The 19,767-nt window shown below is 42.6% G+C and overlaps 1 protein-coding gene across 2 annotated transcripts in view; it reads right to left on the bottom strand.

Moving 5' to 3' along the window:
- ankrd10a (ankyrin repeat domain 10a) overlaps positions 1–14,886 on the bottom strand; it is a 60,432-nt gene extending 45,546 nt beyond the window's left edge. Inside the window, exon 1 of one of the 2 annotated variants that reach the window (XM_055636613.1) lies at positions 14,598–14,886. In XM_055636613.1, the coding sequence (XP_055492588.1) occupies positions 14,598–14,789 (192 nt within the window). In that variant the 5' untranslated portion in view covers positions 14,790–14,886. The remainder of the gene's footprint in view (positions 1–14,597) is intronic. The other variant, XM_055636615.1, reaches the window with a different exon arrangement.
- Positions 14,887–19,767: the final 4,881 nt, after the last annotated feature.

Below are 19,767 nucleotides of genomic sequence, written 5' to 3'. Positions count from 1 at the left end.
TCACAATGCAATGATTGTATAACTCTAGCAAATCTAACAATGGAAGTAATACAGTGTCATGGACTTGCACAGTTCGTCAGTAGAGTGTTGTTTTAAATACCAACACTTCATTTTCAATCTGATCAAAGCAACACCACACCGCAGGCTTCAACAACTAAGTGAAAACCTTGCCATAAATGACCTCTGCATTAAACCATCTGACCCCAGTAATGTCACAGCTCATATTTTAACTGTTCCTTAAAAATAGCTTATTTTCTTTTGAAAACCACCTTTACGTGATTGACAGAACACTTTTAATAGGTTGAGAGTCAACCTCTGACAACTGAAGAAGCTATACTCAATGGCATCTGCAATCTTGATCACGGACACTTAACTAATGGTGACCATATTAGTCAATTAACTTGCAAATAACTTGAAAACTTTAGCTAGTTATGATCGAAATCTGTTATGCCATGACTAATGCTAATTCAGAAAATAAACAATAAGGTCTTTGGATAAAACTTTCCATTTTGGCTGAGTATAAAACAAAATAAAACATGATTGGCAAGACCTTTCACACGGAGGTGGCTTCATTGTTAATCTTGCTAATGTTATAATACAGGCAAAGAAAGAGAACATATGTCAGTGTTTCATGAAGGCAATGACACATGCCAAGACACACTGCACAATTTGATTTGGAATCAAATTCTGAACAATGGAGCCGAATCATTTCCCAGTTCCCCACTACCTACTCATCCTATCTCCCAGCAACAAAGTACCCTCTCCTTTCGTCGCCACACTCTTTAACACCAGCTTGGCTTGGCAGGTAGTGGTCGATTCAGAAAGCTGCGGCTTCAAGTCCCAATCAAAACGAGTCGAAAAATACCCAGGCCAGTGCTCCGAAACTGAACTGACGGAATGATCTGTAGGTGTGCCTTTCAGATGAGACATGAAATCGAATTCCCAAGTATCTTCTTAGATGGATGTAAAGTCAAAAGGCCACAATTTGGATTAGGAAAATTCTTGCCTACTTCCTGGCCAATTTAATAAATATCACCTTTTATCAGGTCATTAACAAGTTGAAATTTATGATATACTGATGTAGACAGGATGTTGCATTTTATACATTATAAAAAGTACTTCACTTCGAAAATTCTTCACGGAAGCACTTCACATCTTGAGATCATGAAAGATGCTACAGAAATGCACAAAGGGAGCAGCAATTTGGTTAATTCTGCTTGGTTCCAGCACTGTGAGATCAGTCCACTCAAAATGGGATTTTTAGACTTTCCACACCAAAAAGGCTTTTGGCACATTGGCCTTCATTAGCCTGAGTATTGAGTATAGAAGTTGGGAGGTCTTGTTGCAGTTGTATAAGATGCAGGTGAGGCCATATTGTGTTCCATTCTGGGAGCCGTGTTATAGGAAAGATGTCGTCAAGCTGGAAAGGATATAAAGATTTACGAGGATGTTGCTAGAATTCAAGGAGCCTGAGGTACAGGGAGAGGTTGGGGCAGGCTGGGACTCTATTCCTTGGAGCGCAGGAGGACGAGGGGTGATCTTATAGAGGCGTATAAGATTATGAGAGGAATAGATAGGGTAGATGCACAGTCTCTTGCCCAGAGTAGGTGAATCGAGGACCAGACATAGGATTAAGTTGAAGGGGAAAAGATTTAATAGGAATCCGAGGGGTAGCTTTTTTTACACAAAGGGTGGTGGATAACAAGCTGCTGAGGTGATAGTTGAAGCAGGGACTATCCCAACATTCAAGAAACAGTTAAACAACTGCATGGATAGGACAGGTTTAGAGGGATATTAACCAATCACTGGCAGGTAGGACCAGTGTAGCTAGGACATGTTGGCCAGTGTGGGCAAGTTTCCCAGTTTCCCGAAGAGCCTGTTTTCACACTGAATCACTCCGAGTTTCAAGAATCAATCTTCACCAGAATCTTAATGAAATTGGGAATACAATCACTATTCCCATTGTAAGGCTCTTATCATTGTACAGAGGACAAAGAAAATAATACATTTACTGCAAATCCTCATCCATTCTGACTTGGCCACGTTATAAATCTGATGTACAGAAATCTGCAGCAAGTGCAGACATACTACGATGGTCAGACTCACAAAAACTCGTGCCAAAGAACTGTCCAATGGCAAACTCAACCAAGATTGTCCAGAGAACTCAGTGCCAGACTATTCATGCCGAATTGGTCAGAGTCTGGGCTATTGGCAGCTACCTTAGATTGAAATCACATATTGCAAAGCAGTCCCATTAATAATGTATTTTAGTACCATAGGGAACAATTGAGGCAAATAGTATTCAAGGAGGAAACTAAATGCACACGTGGGAACAAAGAAAGGAATGTGTTGAGATGGTGAAATTAAATAGGGTTGTTATGGGTTTGTGTGAAGCAATAAATAGGGATCAGTTGTGTTAAACGGGCCATTTCTGTGCTTAATGTCAAGTGCATTGACACAATTTATACTCAGGGAATAACTAAGAACTGGTCAAAAGGACAAAATTTTAATTAAATGAGAATTAAATCCCTACTGTCTTCTTATAGATTCTAGGTTCACTGAAGGATTTGCATTATGATGGTGGGATGCTGGAAATTAAACCTGGATATTTTTCTACAAAAATGTATTTTCCAAGCACAGGCAAAAGTGCCCCCTAACAAAAATAGAACATGGCACACATTGGGATTCTAATCAACATTGAGAAGCCAACAATGCCCCAAATATCTTCACCAACTACTCTATTCAGCCCGTATCACTGTTCCAATTTTTCTCTTCATTTCATCCAGAAACAATGGAAAAGGCATGGATTCTGAAGATGCAGTTAATGAAGTACATTTCTGATTTAATATAATAAAATTTTCTTCATGCTGAAAGCAAACAAAGTCGAAGAAAGTGTCCCGACCCGATCCACAGATGCTATCTAGTCCGCTGAGTTCCTCCATCAGTTTGTTTTTTGCTTTAGATGATCAATGCTCTGTTATTTTGTGAACTGCAGTCAGGGTTTGATTCCAATAAACTCCTCCTCAGTATACATTTGAAAGTAAAAAGGGAAATTGTTCCAGTAGTCCAGATATTTTGTATCAATTCAACTTGGATTTTGTATCAAACATAATTTCAAAAGAGTTTGACATTTACTAACTCCCTTACATCGTAAAAGCAAATGCGCATATGAATTACTGACAAACTAATTCTCTGAAAGTAGGAAGAGTAAGGGAAAAACTTTTGAAGAGTGGGTTTTTTCAGATCTGGAATGATACTGCTGATCTAATAAGGTAAAAGTGGATCAGTGGACTGAATGGAGACAGCACAGGCATGATGAACTAAAGGTCATTAATTGAAGAAGATGACAGTGATTCTCTAACAGGTTACAGTGACCTGGGCGGCACGGTGATAAGAGCTGCTGCTTTACAGCGCCAAAGATCCGGGTTCGATTCTGACAGTCGGTGCTGTGCGAAGTTTGTACGTTCTCCCTGCATCCACGTGGATTTTATCCGAGTGCTCCGGTTTCCTCCCACATTCCAAAGACCGGCAGCTTTGTAGGTTGATTGTATAAATTGTCCCTCGTGTGTCAGATAGAATTAGTGTATGGGTCGACATGGACTCAGTGGGCCGAAAGGCCTGTTTCTACGCTGTATCTAAACTAAACAGTAACTTTCTTGTTTCCTTCAATTCACTTCCATTATTCACAATATTGTACGATTCCTAGTTGCCTCTAATCAGAGGCTCATGCTGACAAAACAAATTACTAAAAAAAAAGGTGACAACATTAGAATTGTACAAGAGCTTGAGGTTACACTTCAAGGCTACACCTTTAGCAGGAAAGAGCAAACTAGTAAAGACAATCTCCAGATGAAGCAGCTACTTGTCGACTATCATTCATTAAATAGACAACATTTGCTTGTTCCCATTTTGTTATTCCATTAGAATGATCATGTCAGATTCGTCACGATTAGCTCCTCAATATTGCCTAAGTTATTCACTACAGATGCACCCTACACACCACATACTCAAAAGCCATATTCTTCTAATGCAGTTTCTTTGTCAACTTTGTACCAGGTCAATTCAGCACACTACAATTTAGCAAGGTCGACATATGTGTATTAAAACAAGATATTAATAAATTAATGTTGCTTCCATTTACCAGAAACTTGCATGATCTATCTGATTGCAATTCCCATTTTACACCAGCCTAGCAGAAAAACATGATGCATTTTCCAAAATTGTTATGGAAGCTAGAACCATAATCCTACAAATGATAAGAGAAGTAAAAAGAGAATTACTATTTTCCAGTGATGCCGCAATAAATATTGACCAGGCCTCAGGGAAAACCACCTGCACTTTTCTAATAATTCCATGGGACCATGTATGTTCCCAAATGAGAAAATGAAGCCTTGGATTGAGACTGCTCTTCTGATAGTACAATCATGAGGCAGGGCAGCACTGAGGCATCAGCAGGGCTATTGGCTAGGTTAAAGTAGAAGGGGTCCACCTGAGAATCCTACAATCAATTGTGCAGAATGCAAGAGATTGATTGCAGGGGACACCCCCCCCCCCCCCCCCCCCCCATTTCAAGGCCCAATGATAAATAACCTTTTGACTGTCCAATGCCCTATTCCCAACCCACTTTCTAGATTTTACTACTTTCAAGGAAAAAGAAACTGCCCAGAAACCTAAAAGTAAACTCAACACTTAGCCTGTGTGACTTGAGCACATTCTGCACTCCACTCAAAAGACTCTGATCTGCTGCCGATTTCAAATTCCATTACGTAATGGTTGCAAATTGCAAATTTTATCCTTACCACAAACAAAACCTCAGACCAGTTGAAGTGACAAAGCAAGTCAGAAAACCAAACGTACTACAGTAAGAGATGCTCTAGATGGAAACCAGATCAATCTGACATTGGCTACTTTGTGCAAACAAACTAGACTTTATACTAGTTTGCATTACCAAGCAGCATGTCTTGTTCTTGAATTCAATGTCTCAGGCTGCCCTTGAATGTCAACCATGCTAACCCCAAATTAGGTATTCCCTTCATCCCTCTCTCTCTCTCATGCAGCCAGCAAATGATACACTACAAGTTGCAAGTTCAATTTTAACATTCACCTAGCAGTATATTAAACACCACTCAATTCGTGATTTTGGCTATAAACAGTCAACACCTTTATTAATGAGACAACTAGAAAGATAAAACAGTGACTCACAACATATTTACAGAGATAACAATTTAATTGGCAGACGCAGTACTCAGTAGCAAGCACTCCAGTAACACGCAGTATTCCAGAGACAACTTGAAAACAGGCCCTTTGGACCATGTTGATTAAGATGCCATTAGAGCTAGTCCCATTTGCCTGTGCGTTGCCCAAATCCCTTTATACCCTTCACTTCCATGCACCTGCCCAAATATTATTTTTATGTTGAAATTATACCCACTTCTATCACTTCCTCTGGCAGCTCATTCCACACACCTACCACCCTGTGTGTGAAAACTTGCCCCTTGGGTTCCCTTTAATTCTTTCCTCTCTCATCTTAAAGCCATGCCTTCTGGTTTTGGATTAATCTACCCTGGGGAAAAAGGCTGTGACCATTCACCTTATCTTTGCTCCTCATGATCTTAAAACCCTCTGTAAGGTCACCACTCTGCTTCACGGAGAAAAGTCCCAGCCTATCCAGTCTCTCATTATAACTTGAACCTTTCAACCCTGAGACCATCCTTGTGAATCTTTTCTGCATGCTATCTAGCTTAATTAAATTCTTACTATAGTAGGCAACCCGATCTTTGTGTAGTCCCTCAACTGATTGCTCAGTAACATCTTGTACAGCTGTAACATGACATCCCAACTCTTCCTTTTTTGTACAGTTGTAACAAAACTTCTAAAAATCCATGCCATAGTCAAAGATAGCAAGCGTTCCACATGCCTCCTTTATCACCGCCTTCCCGTGCTGCCACTTTCAGAGAACTATGTACTTGTATCCCGAGGCCTCTGTTGAAAAAGACTCTCCAGGGCCCCAACATTTAATGTGTGTCCTGCCCTAGTTTAACTTCCCAAAATGCTTCATACTTGTCCGAGTTAAATTCCATTAAACATTCCTTTGGTTCCAAAGTGATTCCGTTCTTCACTGTCAACAACACGACTAATTTTGGTAGTCATGCCACTTACTTTCTCAGCGTTAGTATACACAACAAAAAACAAATATCCCAGCACCAATCCTTGTGGCATACCATTGGTCACAGGCCTTCAATCTGAAAAACACACCTCCACCACTACTCTATACTCAAGCTAATTTTGTAACCAATTGGCTAGCTCACCCAGGATCTCATGTGATCTAGCCTACCCAACAAGCCTAATTGGGAGCTTGTCAAAGGTCCATGTAGATAATGTCTACTGCCCTGTACTTGTCAATTCTGTTGGTCAGCCCTTCCAAAACCTCAGTCAAATTCACGAGACAATTTTCCATACAAAAACAATGCTGACTGATCCTGCCTCTCAGGATTGCCTCCAGTCGTTTTCCCATTACTCATGTTAGTTCAATGGCCAGTAGTTGCTTAGCTTGTCCTTGCATCTATTTTAAAATAAAGGCACAGCATAAGCCACTGCCAGCCTTCCAGCACCTTAATCATGGCTAAGAAAGGCACAAATAGTTTTGCCAGGATCACAGTAATTTATTTTCCTGCTTCCCATGATGTCCTTGATGTTCCATGATGGGTTTGTATACTCTGGAATTTAGAAGGATGAGAGGGAATCTTATTGAAACATATAAGATTATTAAGGGTTAGAGGTGGGAAACATGTTCCCGATGAGTCCAGAACCAGGGGCCACAGTTTAATAATAAGGGGTAAGCCGTTTATGAGGAAAACAATGTTCACACAGAGAGTTGTGAGTCTGTGGGATTCTCCGCCTCAGAGGCCAGTTCTCTATAAACTTTCAAGAGAGAGCTAGATAGGGCTCTTGAAAATAGCAGAGTCAGGGGATATGGGGAGAAAGCAGGGACGGGGTACTGATTGTGGATGTCAGCCATGATCACATTGAATGGCGGTGCTGGCTTGAAGAGCCGCAGGGCCTACTCCTGCACCTATTGTCTATTGTCCTAAGTTACACCCCAAGGATTTATCACCTTTATGCACCTTAAGACTGCCACGCTTCTTTCCTCTTGTCAAGATCTCCAGATTCAGGGACAGTTTCTTCCCAGCTGTTATCAGGCATGTGAACTCTCCTACCAACAACTAGAGAGCAGTCCTGCACTACACTCTACCTCATTGGAGATCCTTGAACTACCTTTAGTCAGATTTTACTGGCTTTATCGTGCATTAAACATTATTCACATTGTTCCCTTTATCATGGCCTGTACACTGTGGATGGCTCGATTGTAATCATGTATTGTCTTTCTGCTGACTGCTTATCATGTAACAAAAGCTTTTCACTGTACCTCGGCACACGTGACAATAAATTAATCCCAACTCAATATGTTTGGGATATTGAGTATTCATTTTTGTGGCATTTCCAGCTGCTAGTTCTACATTACTTTCATCATTTTTGAAAGGTTCAGACAATTAATCCAATGTGACAGACATGATATACAAGAAGCTCAACACTATCCAACACAAAGCAATTTGCTTTATCAGCACCTTATCTCTAAACTCTCAGCCTCTTCACACTCTTCAAAAGATGGTTCAGAATGCTTTATTTGTAACCACAGTGAGAAATATGAGAACTCACCAACAATACTGTAACCTACTACCAAATGTGGCAAGATCCTAACAGTTGCAAGTCACCTTCCCATTTAGAGTATAAGGGCCAAATAGCTCTGTGCCAAAAATTCAGTCAGTATCATAGTATCACAGTTAATGTAAGGGCCATTGCCTGCAATCCCCAAACAAACCATTTGCACAACAAAAGCATCAAAGGAGGATTACTGGCACCCAATTAGTCTAAAAGACTACACTGTTAGTATTTCTATACCAGCACACTGATAAAAACTACTTGAATTAAAAGGCTGGCTCCTCCCTTAGATTTTTGAGCACATTAATGGGCTAATTTCTGAAGTTTATATATCTAAACAAACTGATCGATTTTCTGTGGTGGAAGCCTTAAAAACTGTACAAGGGTGGATGGAGTGGAAATAAATAAATTCACAATGCCTGTTACACAAAGTAGTTTCATTTTTCACTGAAGAAATTACCATAAATTAAATCACAACTCTTTTAAATCCACTGGCGACCAACGGTCTGGTCTTATTTTGATTTCTGCTGCAAATTTATTATTTATTTCTGAAATGAAAGGATTAGAATTCAATTGTAGGGACATATTTGAATAACGTAAAGGCAAGAGCTTATCGTAACTGGTGAACTCTCAGAATTCTTTACAGTTCAATCTTAATGGCATTAGTGCAGATGTGTTGGTAACAAATTAGTTTTGATATTTTTACAAACACAATCTCATTGGTAAAAATAGCTATGCTGAAAGTAGCTGGACTGCAACATCACATCCAGTGGCTTTGGCAGTTTTGATCAAAAACAGCTGCAATAGCAAGTTGAAACTACCCACATCAACTAAGAGCACACCAATCAGAACCTTACTCCTCTTTCAAAACACCACAAACTACTTACTCAATTAACCTACCAAAGCATATCATGAAATTAACCAAAGTTGATTTAAATGATAGAAAATTTTTTTCAGGCTTCCCAAAATACAACTTGATTAATTTATTACTTATGCAAGATCCACAACTAGCAACTGATGTGAACAAGCATCGGGTGGTATTTCAGATCACAAGAGGAATCCTGGCTTGGATGCCAGGGGATACCGAACATAAGAAGAAAATAAATCAGCTTCAACAAGAAGAGACGATTTGTCAAAGATACTAACTGCAATCTGCTGAAATCACTACGCAGCTCATGGCAACAGTTCAGAAAGTTAACCAGATCTTGAATTAGTAGCCAGAGGCAGAGCAAACAAACCCTACTGGTAGATTTTAAAATTTGTTTCAGTTCACATATAGTGCACAATTCAATTCACCAGACAGAATATCCAGATATAGGTTACCTAGAAAGGTAACCTCGAAAGCTACCCGAAAGAGCTTGTGGAATTAGAGTCGCACAAGGAGGAGAGTCCAGGATTTATTGAAGAAGAGGGCCGAGGCAAACATTGTCAATGAGTACAAGGCTCCAAAGGAAGAGGTGAAATGAATAGAGAAAACATTCTCATATCACCCCAGATTAAAACCAGGTTCACAGGAGAATTTGAGAGAAGATGCAGAGTATAAAATGAGCTTCACTAAAGATATTGGATCGGAGCTGTGAGTGTTCAAGGAGGGAGAGAAGCAAGCAAGCAGGCATTGGAGGAGAATATAATGGAATAGCTGATTGAGTTATATAAACTTTTAAGTGAGACTGTGCTTCTATCTGTTCTATACTCTGTAGAGCACCTAAGAAAGTGTAATGACATCAGTCAGAAAAACATCATATTGCAAAAGTCAGGAATTGCTGGTAGCAAACCTGAATATTGGATTCACAGGCTATTGACCTCCAATCCAAAGTTCTTATCATAAAGTGACAAAGATACCATTATAAATACTGCTCCAATCCACAAAATGATTCAGGGCAAGAATGAGCCAATTTATAATGGAAATACAGTATATGCTTCCCGCACACGGGGTCTTGGGGTTTCCAACCCTTTTTTGGAATTACATATTGCCACAAGATTTGAGGTGTAATGAGATTTCACAATTAACTATTTTGTTTCTTAGAATCAAACAATCTTCTGTACTCTCTGTGAAGGAGTGCTCAAGTTTACAACTTCCATTACCCACTAACCTAGGAAAATAAAGGCCATTCTCACATAAAATCAAATCACCGTGATGTGTACAACTGTATTGCACCATTGTTACATATCCTAATCCAACAAAAAATATATATTGATCCATTTCTTAAAAATGCAAACTGTTCTCTCAGCCTTTTCCCTTTATGGACTTTGGGAGGGGGAAGGGTGGTTGGCAAAGAGGAAGGAGTTCTGTATATGCAAAACTCATTGATAAAATACATCTCCAAATGCAGTTTTAAGTATCATATGCCAAATGTTTGCTGTGCATTGCCTGTGGGGAGAAGGGATAGAGTACACTTTGGTTCATGTATCCCATAGTACATTCAATGTTGCTGTTCCAAGCATGATTACAGCAAATGTCAGAGCCTCTCTGTTTGGAAAAATGATTAAAAGCAGTCAGCCTGTGTTGACTCAACAATAGAAAACGGGCTTTTGCAGCTTCAGTGCCAGCTGTAGTCTACGGGTAATCTTGAATTGAAAAGAATGCCAATGTCCCCAGTAGAAACGCAGCAGGTGCTATAACACTAGGCAATACTGTTAACTCTGAAGCAGTTTCTTTGTTAAAACCCATTTGTAGACTATGTAGCTAGTCCTTAGAATGCAAATATATCAGGATGATAATTCGTCAAGGTCAGGGAAATAAAAAGCTTTTGCTGCGTGGAATATATCACTGCATAAAGAAAATTGGATTTTAGGAGTTGATTCTGCTTAGAGTAAAAGAAAAGAATCTTAGAATATTTTAACAAAGAGCAAGCATTCAGTTCATCATCCATGTGGTAGTGCCTGCATCAATAACCAGTATCTAGCAAACTCATGGAGTCCAAACTATTGCCGGGTTACTTATTCCTTTAGCAGCAATTCTACTCCTTATGCATAAAATGCATTTCACTAACCTACTGTGGAATTGTCATGGAGATTGGTTTTGTTATCTATGAGAACTAAGCATTGTTTTCCTGTCTTCCCTGAAAAACTTCCATTCAATTCATAATTAACCGTTTCAGAGTGAAGAAATTAAGAGCTGCTTCATTACTATAACCCCTTCATACCTGTAAACCATCCCAGTATGTCTAAAAGGAACTGTTTACATTGATTTCACATCCATCATAAGATGGATGCCCAGAACTACTAGATAAGTTTGTTTAAATCACCGCAGCATTAACTTAGCAATTTTGATGCTCAGCATGAACCACAAGGTTTCTGGTTTGAATATATTGGGTGAACACATTGATCCTTCGCTTCCTTGCAGTGTCTAGCTTTAAATGATGTTACCTCTGTACAAACGGTGGTCCTGGAGCTGGCCAGCAGCAGAGAATGAATGCTCCAGTGCTTCTGATAGCCCGCCTCGCAGCGTATCAATCAAATTTCAAAGCTGTAATCAACCAATCAACCTGTACTTTCAAGCACTGCGATCCAGTACCTAATAATCTTCACAACAATTTATACAAAGAAAAGGTTAGAGCGTACCTAAAACAATATACAGGAACAAAGTGAATTAGGAAGGGCAGCACTTTATACAGTCTTGTTAGTTTATAAACTAACAGCCTTATGCAGAAGTGTTTTGTTAAATTATGTAATAATGTGCTTAAATATGTATATTATTGTAAAAAGTTAATTTTCTAAGTATTATTAACATTAACTTATTTGATGTATACAGAAGGCAGTGGAGGCCAAATCACTGGATGGATTGAAGAGAGAGTTAGATAGAGCTCTTGGGGCTAGTGGAGTCAAACGATATGGGGAGAAGGCAGGCACGGGTTATTGATAGGGGACGATCAGCCATGATCACAATGAATGGCGGTGCTGGCTCGAAGGGCTGAATGGCCTCCTCCTGCACCTATTTTCTATGTTTCTATGTAACTTTGCAGAATTTTGGGGAAGTGAAACAGAAGCATTTCAAACCAGTTCTTCTCTAAAGAAGGCCATAAATGACTAAATGCCGGGACTAGGGATGTTATTACTTCTCATGTTAGAGTGGGCCACAAGAGCACTTAAACCTGATTTGTCAACTAAATTATGGCTTTTGAGCTTCCTTTATGGCTTCATTCCAATCATGGCTTCCTTGACTCCATTCCAAACTGACCCCTCCTGCCTCCCCACCAATCTTGAGCAACTCTTTTATACTCTAAAGATGAACGTTCCATGCAATTCAGTGGGAATTGGATCATACGGGGTACTTCCCATGTGGCTCACCTGAAAGCAAAAGTATTGCATGTTCTCTCTAATCACCCCACCGCGGAGAAGACCCAATGATGAAAGACCCACATCCCGACGATGATCCAGTGCCATGAGCCCTTCCCTTGAAACAATGTAACAACACACAACCCCAAACCCAGAGAAGATACCTACTACCCTCACTGAGAATGCATGCTGACATGTGGTCCTACATCCCAATGATTACAGTACTACATGACTCCACTTCAAAAGTCACACTGTGCTACATAACAGCCTTGCAAATAAATGCCCCACTGTGGTAAAGCGCTATTCCTCCCGCTCCTCAATTTTGACTAGTGCCACAAGCCCCACAACCCAGAAAAAAACACTTCCACTGCAAATGACTCAAACCCCTCTGTCAAAAGAGCCTCTGTCAAAAGAGCATCCTGCAAGTTGACCAAGTGCCTGACTACCTCTTCCCCACCCACATGAGACATCACCTATGTATTGACCCCCCCCTCCCCCTCCCCTCCTCCCCTCTCAACGCTATGGTGCGTGAACTGCCCAGTAAATTAGAAAAATCACTGCCTCAAATTGGGAAATCCTACAGTATTGAGGTACTATATAAATTAGGTTTCCTAATGGGAGTGACCTAATTTATTGGACAAGCTGAACAGAATTCACTTTTTATAATTATAGCTTCTTAGTTCCTATATTTTATATAGCTACTTGTTTTACTATATTCATGCAGCTCATGCGGCAGAATTCAATAGTTCTATACTAAATTGGTTCAGGTTATTTAAGATGATTAACGATTTCCTTTAGTCAAGACCTATCTATTAATATATTTATATTTAAGGTTGTATTACTATAGACAGGTTGTCCTCCTGAGGTATTAGATACGGGCAAAGTAAGACCACGGGGCTCGAGATGGAGATTTTAGGGGGGGGGGGGAGGAGGGAGGAGGGAGCCCCCAGGTAATAGAAATTCAATTTTGGCCTATTTCTATTTTTCCCCCCATTTTTAATTCCTTCCTCCATGTTTATAATTGAGGCTGCCCATGTAAAGTTGTCACACTGTAGCTATCCTGCGAGACTGTGATATCACTGTAGCTCCTCCACTGGCAGGAGGGTGCTATTAAAACACTTGTTTTTTTTACAGCAGAAATTTCCATAACATGTGGACATTGGAGCTGATAACAGGAAAACCATGGAAGTAAACAATAGCATTTTAAGATAATTTTGATTTCATTTGACAATGTAATTTACATTTAATTTTAATATCTGGCAATTACTATCACACACCAGATGTGGGAAATATTTTGCAGCATAAATTTCACAATATTCATCTATAATTAATTACCGTTAATTGGTAGGATAATTGAACACTTCTGACAGGTTGTGGGTATTACGATTACTTGTTTTATAATCAATACTTCACATTGATCTATACAGATGGTGCATGCCCTGTTTTCATCCTTTGCTGCTTTTTTGAATTTTAAATAACACCCATCTGCGGGCATTTCTTGTGACATAATAAATTCTTATGTCGCCCATTACATAAGAATATAAGGTAGGCCAGTCAGTGTCTCACACCTGCTCTACCTTTAAATATGATCAGTCTAATCTAATCTTTGCCTCAATAACCCTACCCCATTCTCTCCCTGTACTAATTGACACCTTTGTAGCTTAGATGCTTGCCAAACTCCACAGCTGCATGGAATAGTAAATTCTAAAGATTCACAACTTGTTAATGAAATTACTTGCGTAATTTTATTCCATAGTTAATATATAATAAGAGACGTAATTAAATTTAGAGTTAACAGTACTGAATTAGTGTTCCAGTGGAACTTGTTTTCAGCCTTCAGCCTAATTAATCATTGAGTTATATAACATGAAAACAAGACCTTCAGGTATGGCTGTATGGGAATTTCATTTCACTGTGCCATCTGGCACATGTGATGAATAAATCTATCTTGTATCTTGTAACTTGTCCATGCTGACTAAGTTGCCTATCTGAGCAAATTCCATTTGCTTGCATTTAGCCCGTACCCTTTTGCCAAAATTGTAATGCATTGCAATTGTTCCCGCCTTTACCATTGGCAGTTATTTCCTCATACTTAGGCCTGCGTCGACATTTTGTTCGTCTGGTCCCTTCTACATCCTTCATCTTAAACCTATGCCCTATAATTTAAGACCCTGAGGTAAATAATTGTGACCATCCACACTGTCTATGCCCCTCATGATTGATTCAGATCCTCTTTTAAAATCCCTCTGTTTTCCTGTTGTCCGCCGTCCACACATGTACCGTGAACCAGTGGCCAGCGCTGCTTCTGAGGCTGACAGTGTGACATGTTTACACAACAAGGGCGAAGGGGAAAAGTGTCGGGCAACAGTTTTAACGGGGTTGCGATGTGTTTTATTTCATGTTGTGTGTGTGTGTGTATTATTTGTGGTTATGTTAAGTTTAAAGCCGGCATTTGCAAACGAACCACGTCGATGTACTTACTACAGCCCGGATTGTTCACCCCCGGCCCCGGCCCCAGCGCGGCGCGGCGCCTGTGCCCCCGGCTCGGCTCAGCTCAGCCGCGCTCTCCAGTACGGGGCGCCCCGCTACGCCAGCCTTACCTTGCCGAAGTGCGCGGCCCAGTGCAGCGGGGTCCAGCCGTAGAAGTTGTCCTCTAGGCCGACGTCGGCGGGCGCCGAGGCGGCAAGCAACGAGCGCAGAGCCGCAATGTCGCCGTCTCTGCAAGCCCGGTGCAGCGGGAAGCGCAGCGACAACAACTCCTCACTGGAAAATCCCCGCTCGCAGGCCGCCATGGCAGCGCTGGGCTAGACAGAGGCGACTACACTCTCCGCTCGGCGCCGCGCTTTGCTCCCGGCCCCCAACCCGCCCGGCCACACAAAGGACGGCTGCGCACAAAGCCCGCGGCGGAGTGGTGCCAACAACGCCCGGACCGGTGCAACTGCAAAACTCAAACTCACGTCAACGCAAAACCCGGACCGGAGTCTGTCCATTCCCGACATGGATGCTGCCGGAGATCAAGTTCAAGTTCAAGTCCAAGTGAGTTTATTGTCATGTGTCCCTGTATAGGACAATGGAATTCTTGCTTTGCTTCAGCACACAGAACATAGTAGGCATTTACTACAAAACAGATAAGTGTGTCCATATACCATAATATATATATCAGCATCTATGGAGTGAAGGAAATAGGTAACGTTTCGGGCCGAAACCCTTCAGATTCGGATTCAATTTTAATTGTCATTGTCAGTGTACAGTACAGAGACAACGAAATGCATTTAGCATCTCCCTGGAAGAGCGAGCCTTCTTCAGACTGATAGGGGGTGGTGGGGAGAAGATTAATAATCAGAGTTTTGGCCGAGCCAGGTTTAATAGCCTGATGGCTGTGGGGAAGTAGCTATTCCTGAACCTGGTTGTTACAGTCTTCAGGCTCCTGTACCTGGACACAGAATGCTGGAGTCAGACAGCATCTTCAGCAAAAACAAAACATAATTATCTAGAATATATTACCTTTAACTACCAGGACAATTGAACACTTGAGTTGAGTTGAGGTACGGTGTAAAGCTTTTGTTGAATGCTAACCAGTCAACAGAAAGGCAATTAGGTGTGGGGTGTGGGGGGTGTGTGTGGGGGGGGGGGGGGGGGGGGGGGGGGGTATGGAGAGAAGGCAGTTACAGGATACCGAGTTGGATGATCAGCCATGATCATATTGAATGGTGGTGCAGGCTCAAAGGGCCGAATGGCCTACTCCTGCACCTATTTTCTATGTTTCTAAATGCGTACTTTCTCACCAGTTACAAACCGCCGAAATGGTAAATTGTTGCGCTATAAATAATTGTGGGTTGCTGAGCGTTCTGAAACAAATGCTCTAGTATCATTTGCTCTGCACACGAGCACCAAGGTGTAAGCGGCCGAAGGAGCGCATCCCTCGGGGCAGCCCCACTCTCGCTGTGGGGTCAGTGCTGTCCGGCCACGGCCGCCCTCCGCCCCGTCTCCCCCTGTGTGGCCTGCACTATGATGGGCTGTGGGTCGGAAACGCCCACACATGGGGCCCGGTGGAGCGGGGCTGCGGCTCTGGGCAGCGGACGCACGGGGACGAAAACCTGGCAACATCCCCGTCACCTGCAGCAGAGTTGTGGACGGTCTAGTCCTTCCGCCCACCCAGAGTCAATGACCATGCAGCACCAACACCCCGACCTCCTCCTCCCCCCCCCCCCTCCAACTTCCTCCTCCCCCACCCCCTCCGACCTCCCCCTCCTCCCCCTCCCCCCGACCCCCCTCCCCTCCCCCGACCTCCTCCTCCCCTCCCCCCCGACCTCCTCCTCCCCGACCCGACCTCCTCCCCTCCCCCCGACCTCCTCCTCCCCCCCACCCCCTCCTCCCCTCAAAAATGTGATATTGTCAAGATCAGAACTTTAATATAATTGTATTACTAGACTAAGTGGCACCCGTTGGGTCCCATGCTCACACGGAAGGGCTGGTCCCCCGACGCAATATTCCACCTCTCCAGCTATTCCTATAGTGTTGGCCAGTGGAGGGCGGGGGTGTCCTGTTGCGCTAGTATGGGTGTTGTGGGACGCAGGGACTACTGGTCTCCAGAGGGCTAGTATGGATATTGTGGGCCAAATGGATTCTTGGGGTGGCAGCTCAGTCCCTCAAACTTCATGTGCTGGCAGCTCACTAGCGGCTGGTGGGCTGGCAGTTGACTCACGGCTATTCCTTGAACTTCTATTTCAAGCAGAGTGCAAGGCCACCAAATTCAAATCCATTTCCTACCATTTCAAGCAGGGTGCAAGGCCACCAAATTCAAGTGTAGTTTAATACCTCTTCGAGCAGGGTGCAAGGCTACAATATTCAAGTGCAGTTTCATTCCACTTCAAGCAGGGTGAAAGGCCACCAAATTCAGGTTCAGTTGGCAGTGCCTTTTTACTTCAAACCAACCGTATTTGCATTTAAAAAACACCATTAAGGGCACTCACTGTTGAGTAGACATGTGTTCAGTGTTATTCAGAGCTCAGAGAGACGTGACCCTTTGGCTTCCTCCATCTTGCAGGGACTGAGTGAGGTTTTATAGTCCCTCTCCCTCCCTCCAGCAGGGGCAGCAGAGAGAATGGCAAATTATTTAAAAACATTAATATCTCTCTGATTTTTCATTGATGGAAAACATCCTCCGGTCCCGGAGTGACCCTTGTGGCTAAGGGGATCAGAGGGTATGGAGAGAAGGCAGGTACGGGGTACTGAGTTGGATGATCAGCCATGATCATATTGAATGGCGGTGCAGGCTCGAAGGGCCGAATGGCTTACTCCTGCACCTAATTTCTATGTTTCTATGTTAAGGCGGAGGGGGGCTCTGAGCGAGGTGGCCAAAAATGAGGGCCATAGGTGGTGGCGTTCTCTCGGAAATCACAGCACAGCGAGCAAAAAGCAGTCAAGATCAGACTTTTAGTAATATAGATTTAAGGACCAGAGGAACGTTTGATTCTCATCCTCCATTAGGTCAAGTAAGGTTACAACAAGCGGGTGGAGAAGATGCTCAAAGGGAAGGTCTAAGGAGAAGGTTGTTACAGATTGAAGCCATTGGGATAAAAACTACTAAACTACTGAGGGCCACGTGTCACTGGACTATGAATGTTGCCTGCAGTTGCTCTTTTTTTTGGCTTCTCGTTTCATACCTTAGACTTTCAAGGAACAAAGAGTCAGAAGCAGAAGGGAAGTGAATGCTGGTAGAGGAAGATTGGAGACCAGAAGGGAGAAATAGAAAAACAAGCACTCAAAGAGAGACAAGAAGTTGACTAGATTCTTAAAACTTCTGAGTAAACACCACAGAGAACGACCAACGTCCATCCCCAGTGACATGTCTCTAGCATCCCCAGTATCCCAGTGTTGGCCTTACTACCTGCCACGGGTATTCACTTTGGCTATCCTGACAGCAGTGTACATCCCACACCAAGCCGATGCTAAGCTTGCTCTTGAGGAACCACAGAGTGTCGCCGATAGTTTTGAAACAAAATCCCCTGAGGCTTTGTTTATAATAACCGGGTGTCTTCAATTGGAACAACCTCGAGCATGCTAGCAAAATATTATCAGCATGTCTCCAGTCCAACCAGAAACCCAAACATGTCTGCCACTGTTATACAACCGTCAAAACAGACATGAAATGTATCTACAAGAGACGCAGAGTCATTAAGGATGCCAAGAGGGAATTCCAGACCAAGCTAGAGTCTCGAGGCAATGACACACATACCTGTACATTGTGACATGCTTGCTCTCCACTGCGAGCTACAAAGCAAAGGTGGGCGTATCGCTGGAAGCAACGGGTCCCTCCCTGATGAGATCAATGCACTCTTTGCCTGCTTTGAACAGAAGGTCGGTGGGGGAATGTCAAGAGTGCTTAATTGTCACATGTACCAAAACGGAACAATGAAATTCCTTACTTGCAGCAGCACAACAGATTTGTAAACACAGTTTAGTTTAATTTAGTGATTCAACGCAGAAACAGGCCCTTCGGCCCACCAGGATGTCACTGGCCAGCACATTAACACTATCCTACACACACTAGGGACAATTTACATTTATAGCAAGCCAATTAACCTATAAACCTGTACATCTTTGGAATGTGGGAGGAAACCAAAGATCTTTGACAAAACCCACACGGTCACGGGGAGAACGTACGAACTCCGTACATATAGCACCCGTAGTCTGGATCAAACCCGGGTCTCTCTGGTGCTGTAAGCAATGTAAGGCAGCAACTCTACCGCTGTGTCACCGTGCCGCCCCATTTTGGTACATGTGACAATTAAACACCATGGACACTTGATAGTTCTCAATAGAGAATATAATAAACAAACAAAATATTTTCAATGAATAGAAGAAACAATGTAGTGCAAAACAAAATAAAGCCCAAAGTCCCGAGTGCAACCAAGGCAGTTCGTAGGTCTAAGTTTAGTTGGAGTTCGTAGTGTTCAATAGCGATGATTGTGGGGAAGAAGCTGTTCCTGAACCTAGAACCTATACCTTCTCAGAATGCAGGAGTGAAATGAGAGTGTGGCCAGGATGGTGTGGGTCCATGATGATGCTGGCTGCACCTCGTATACATCCCTTTGATGGTGGGGAGGTCAGAACATGAGATGGACCAGGCAATGTTCACCACTTTTTATAATCTCCTTCATCCCAGGGCATTTGAGCTGCCAAACCAGGCCATGATGCAACAGTCAATATACCCTCTACTGTACACCTGGATAAATTCCAAAGCGTATTCGTCAGCATACTTCAATCCTTTAAGGAAGTAGAGGCGTTGATGATGTTTCTTTTTGATTGCATCAATGTGCTGGGTCCAGAACAGATCTTCAGAGATATGCATGCCCGGGAACTAGAGGTTGTTGGCTCTCTCCACCACTGACCTGTCGATGAAGACAGATTGTGGATCCTCAGCCTTCCTCTTTGAACGTCAACAATCTGTTTCTTGATTTTACTGATGTCGAGAGGAAGGTTGTTGTTCATTCAGACGATATGCACCATTCAATCAGACAATAGGATTATTTGAGGAAGTCTGGTTTCTGGGAGAAATGTCTGTGAATAAAAGCAAAGTTGAGTGGTGGACGTGGGGGGAAGTTTCATGAAGGGAGGAGGGTCAACTGCAAATCTGCGACTCTGTGGGATGGGGTCTGTGAAGCTTGCCAGGAGGGCAGACTCCGTGGGTTGCAGGGTTTGATGGGTGGGCACGGGACCGGAGGAACATAGGGTAGACTCTAGGGAGGTGGGCACAAGAAGCTGGAG

The sequence above is a fragment of the Leucoraja erinacea genome, chromosome 6 (genome assembly GCF_028641065.1).
Source record: "Leucoraja erinacea ecotype New England chromosome 6, Leri_hhj_1, whole genome shotgun sequence".
In the NCBI taxonomy this organism is placed as follows: domain Eukaryota; kingdom Metazoa; phylum Chordata; class Chondrichthyes; order Rajiformes; family Rajidae; genus Leucoraja; species Leucoraja erinaceus.
This window is presented reverse-complemented; position numbering and strand designations above follow the sequence as displayed.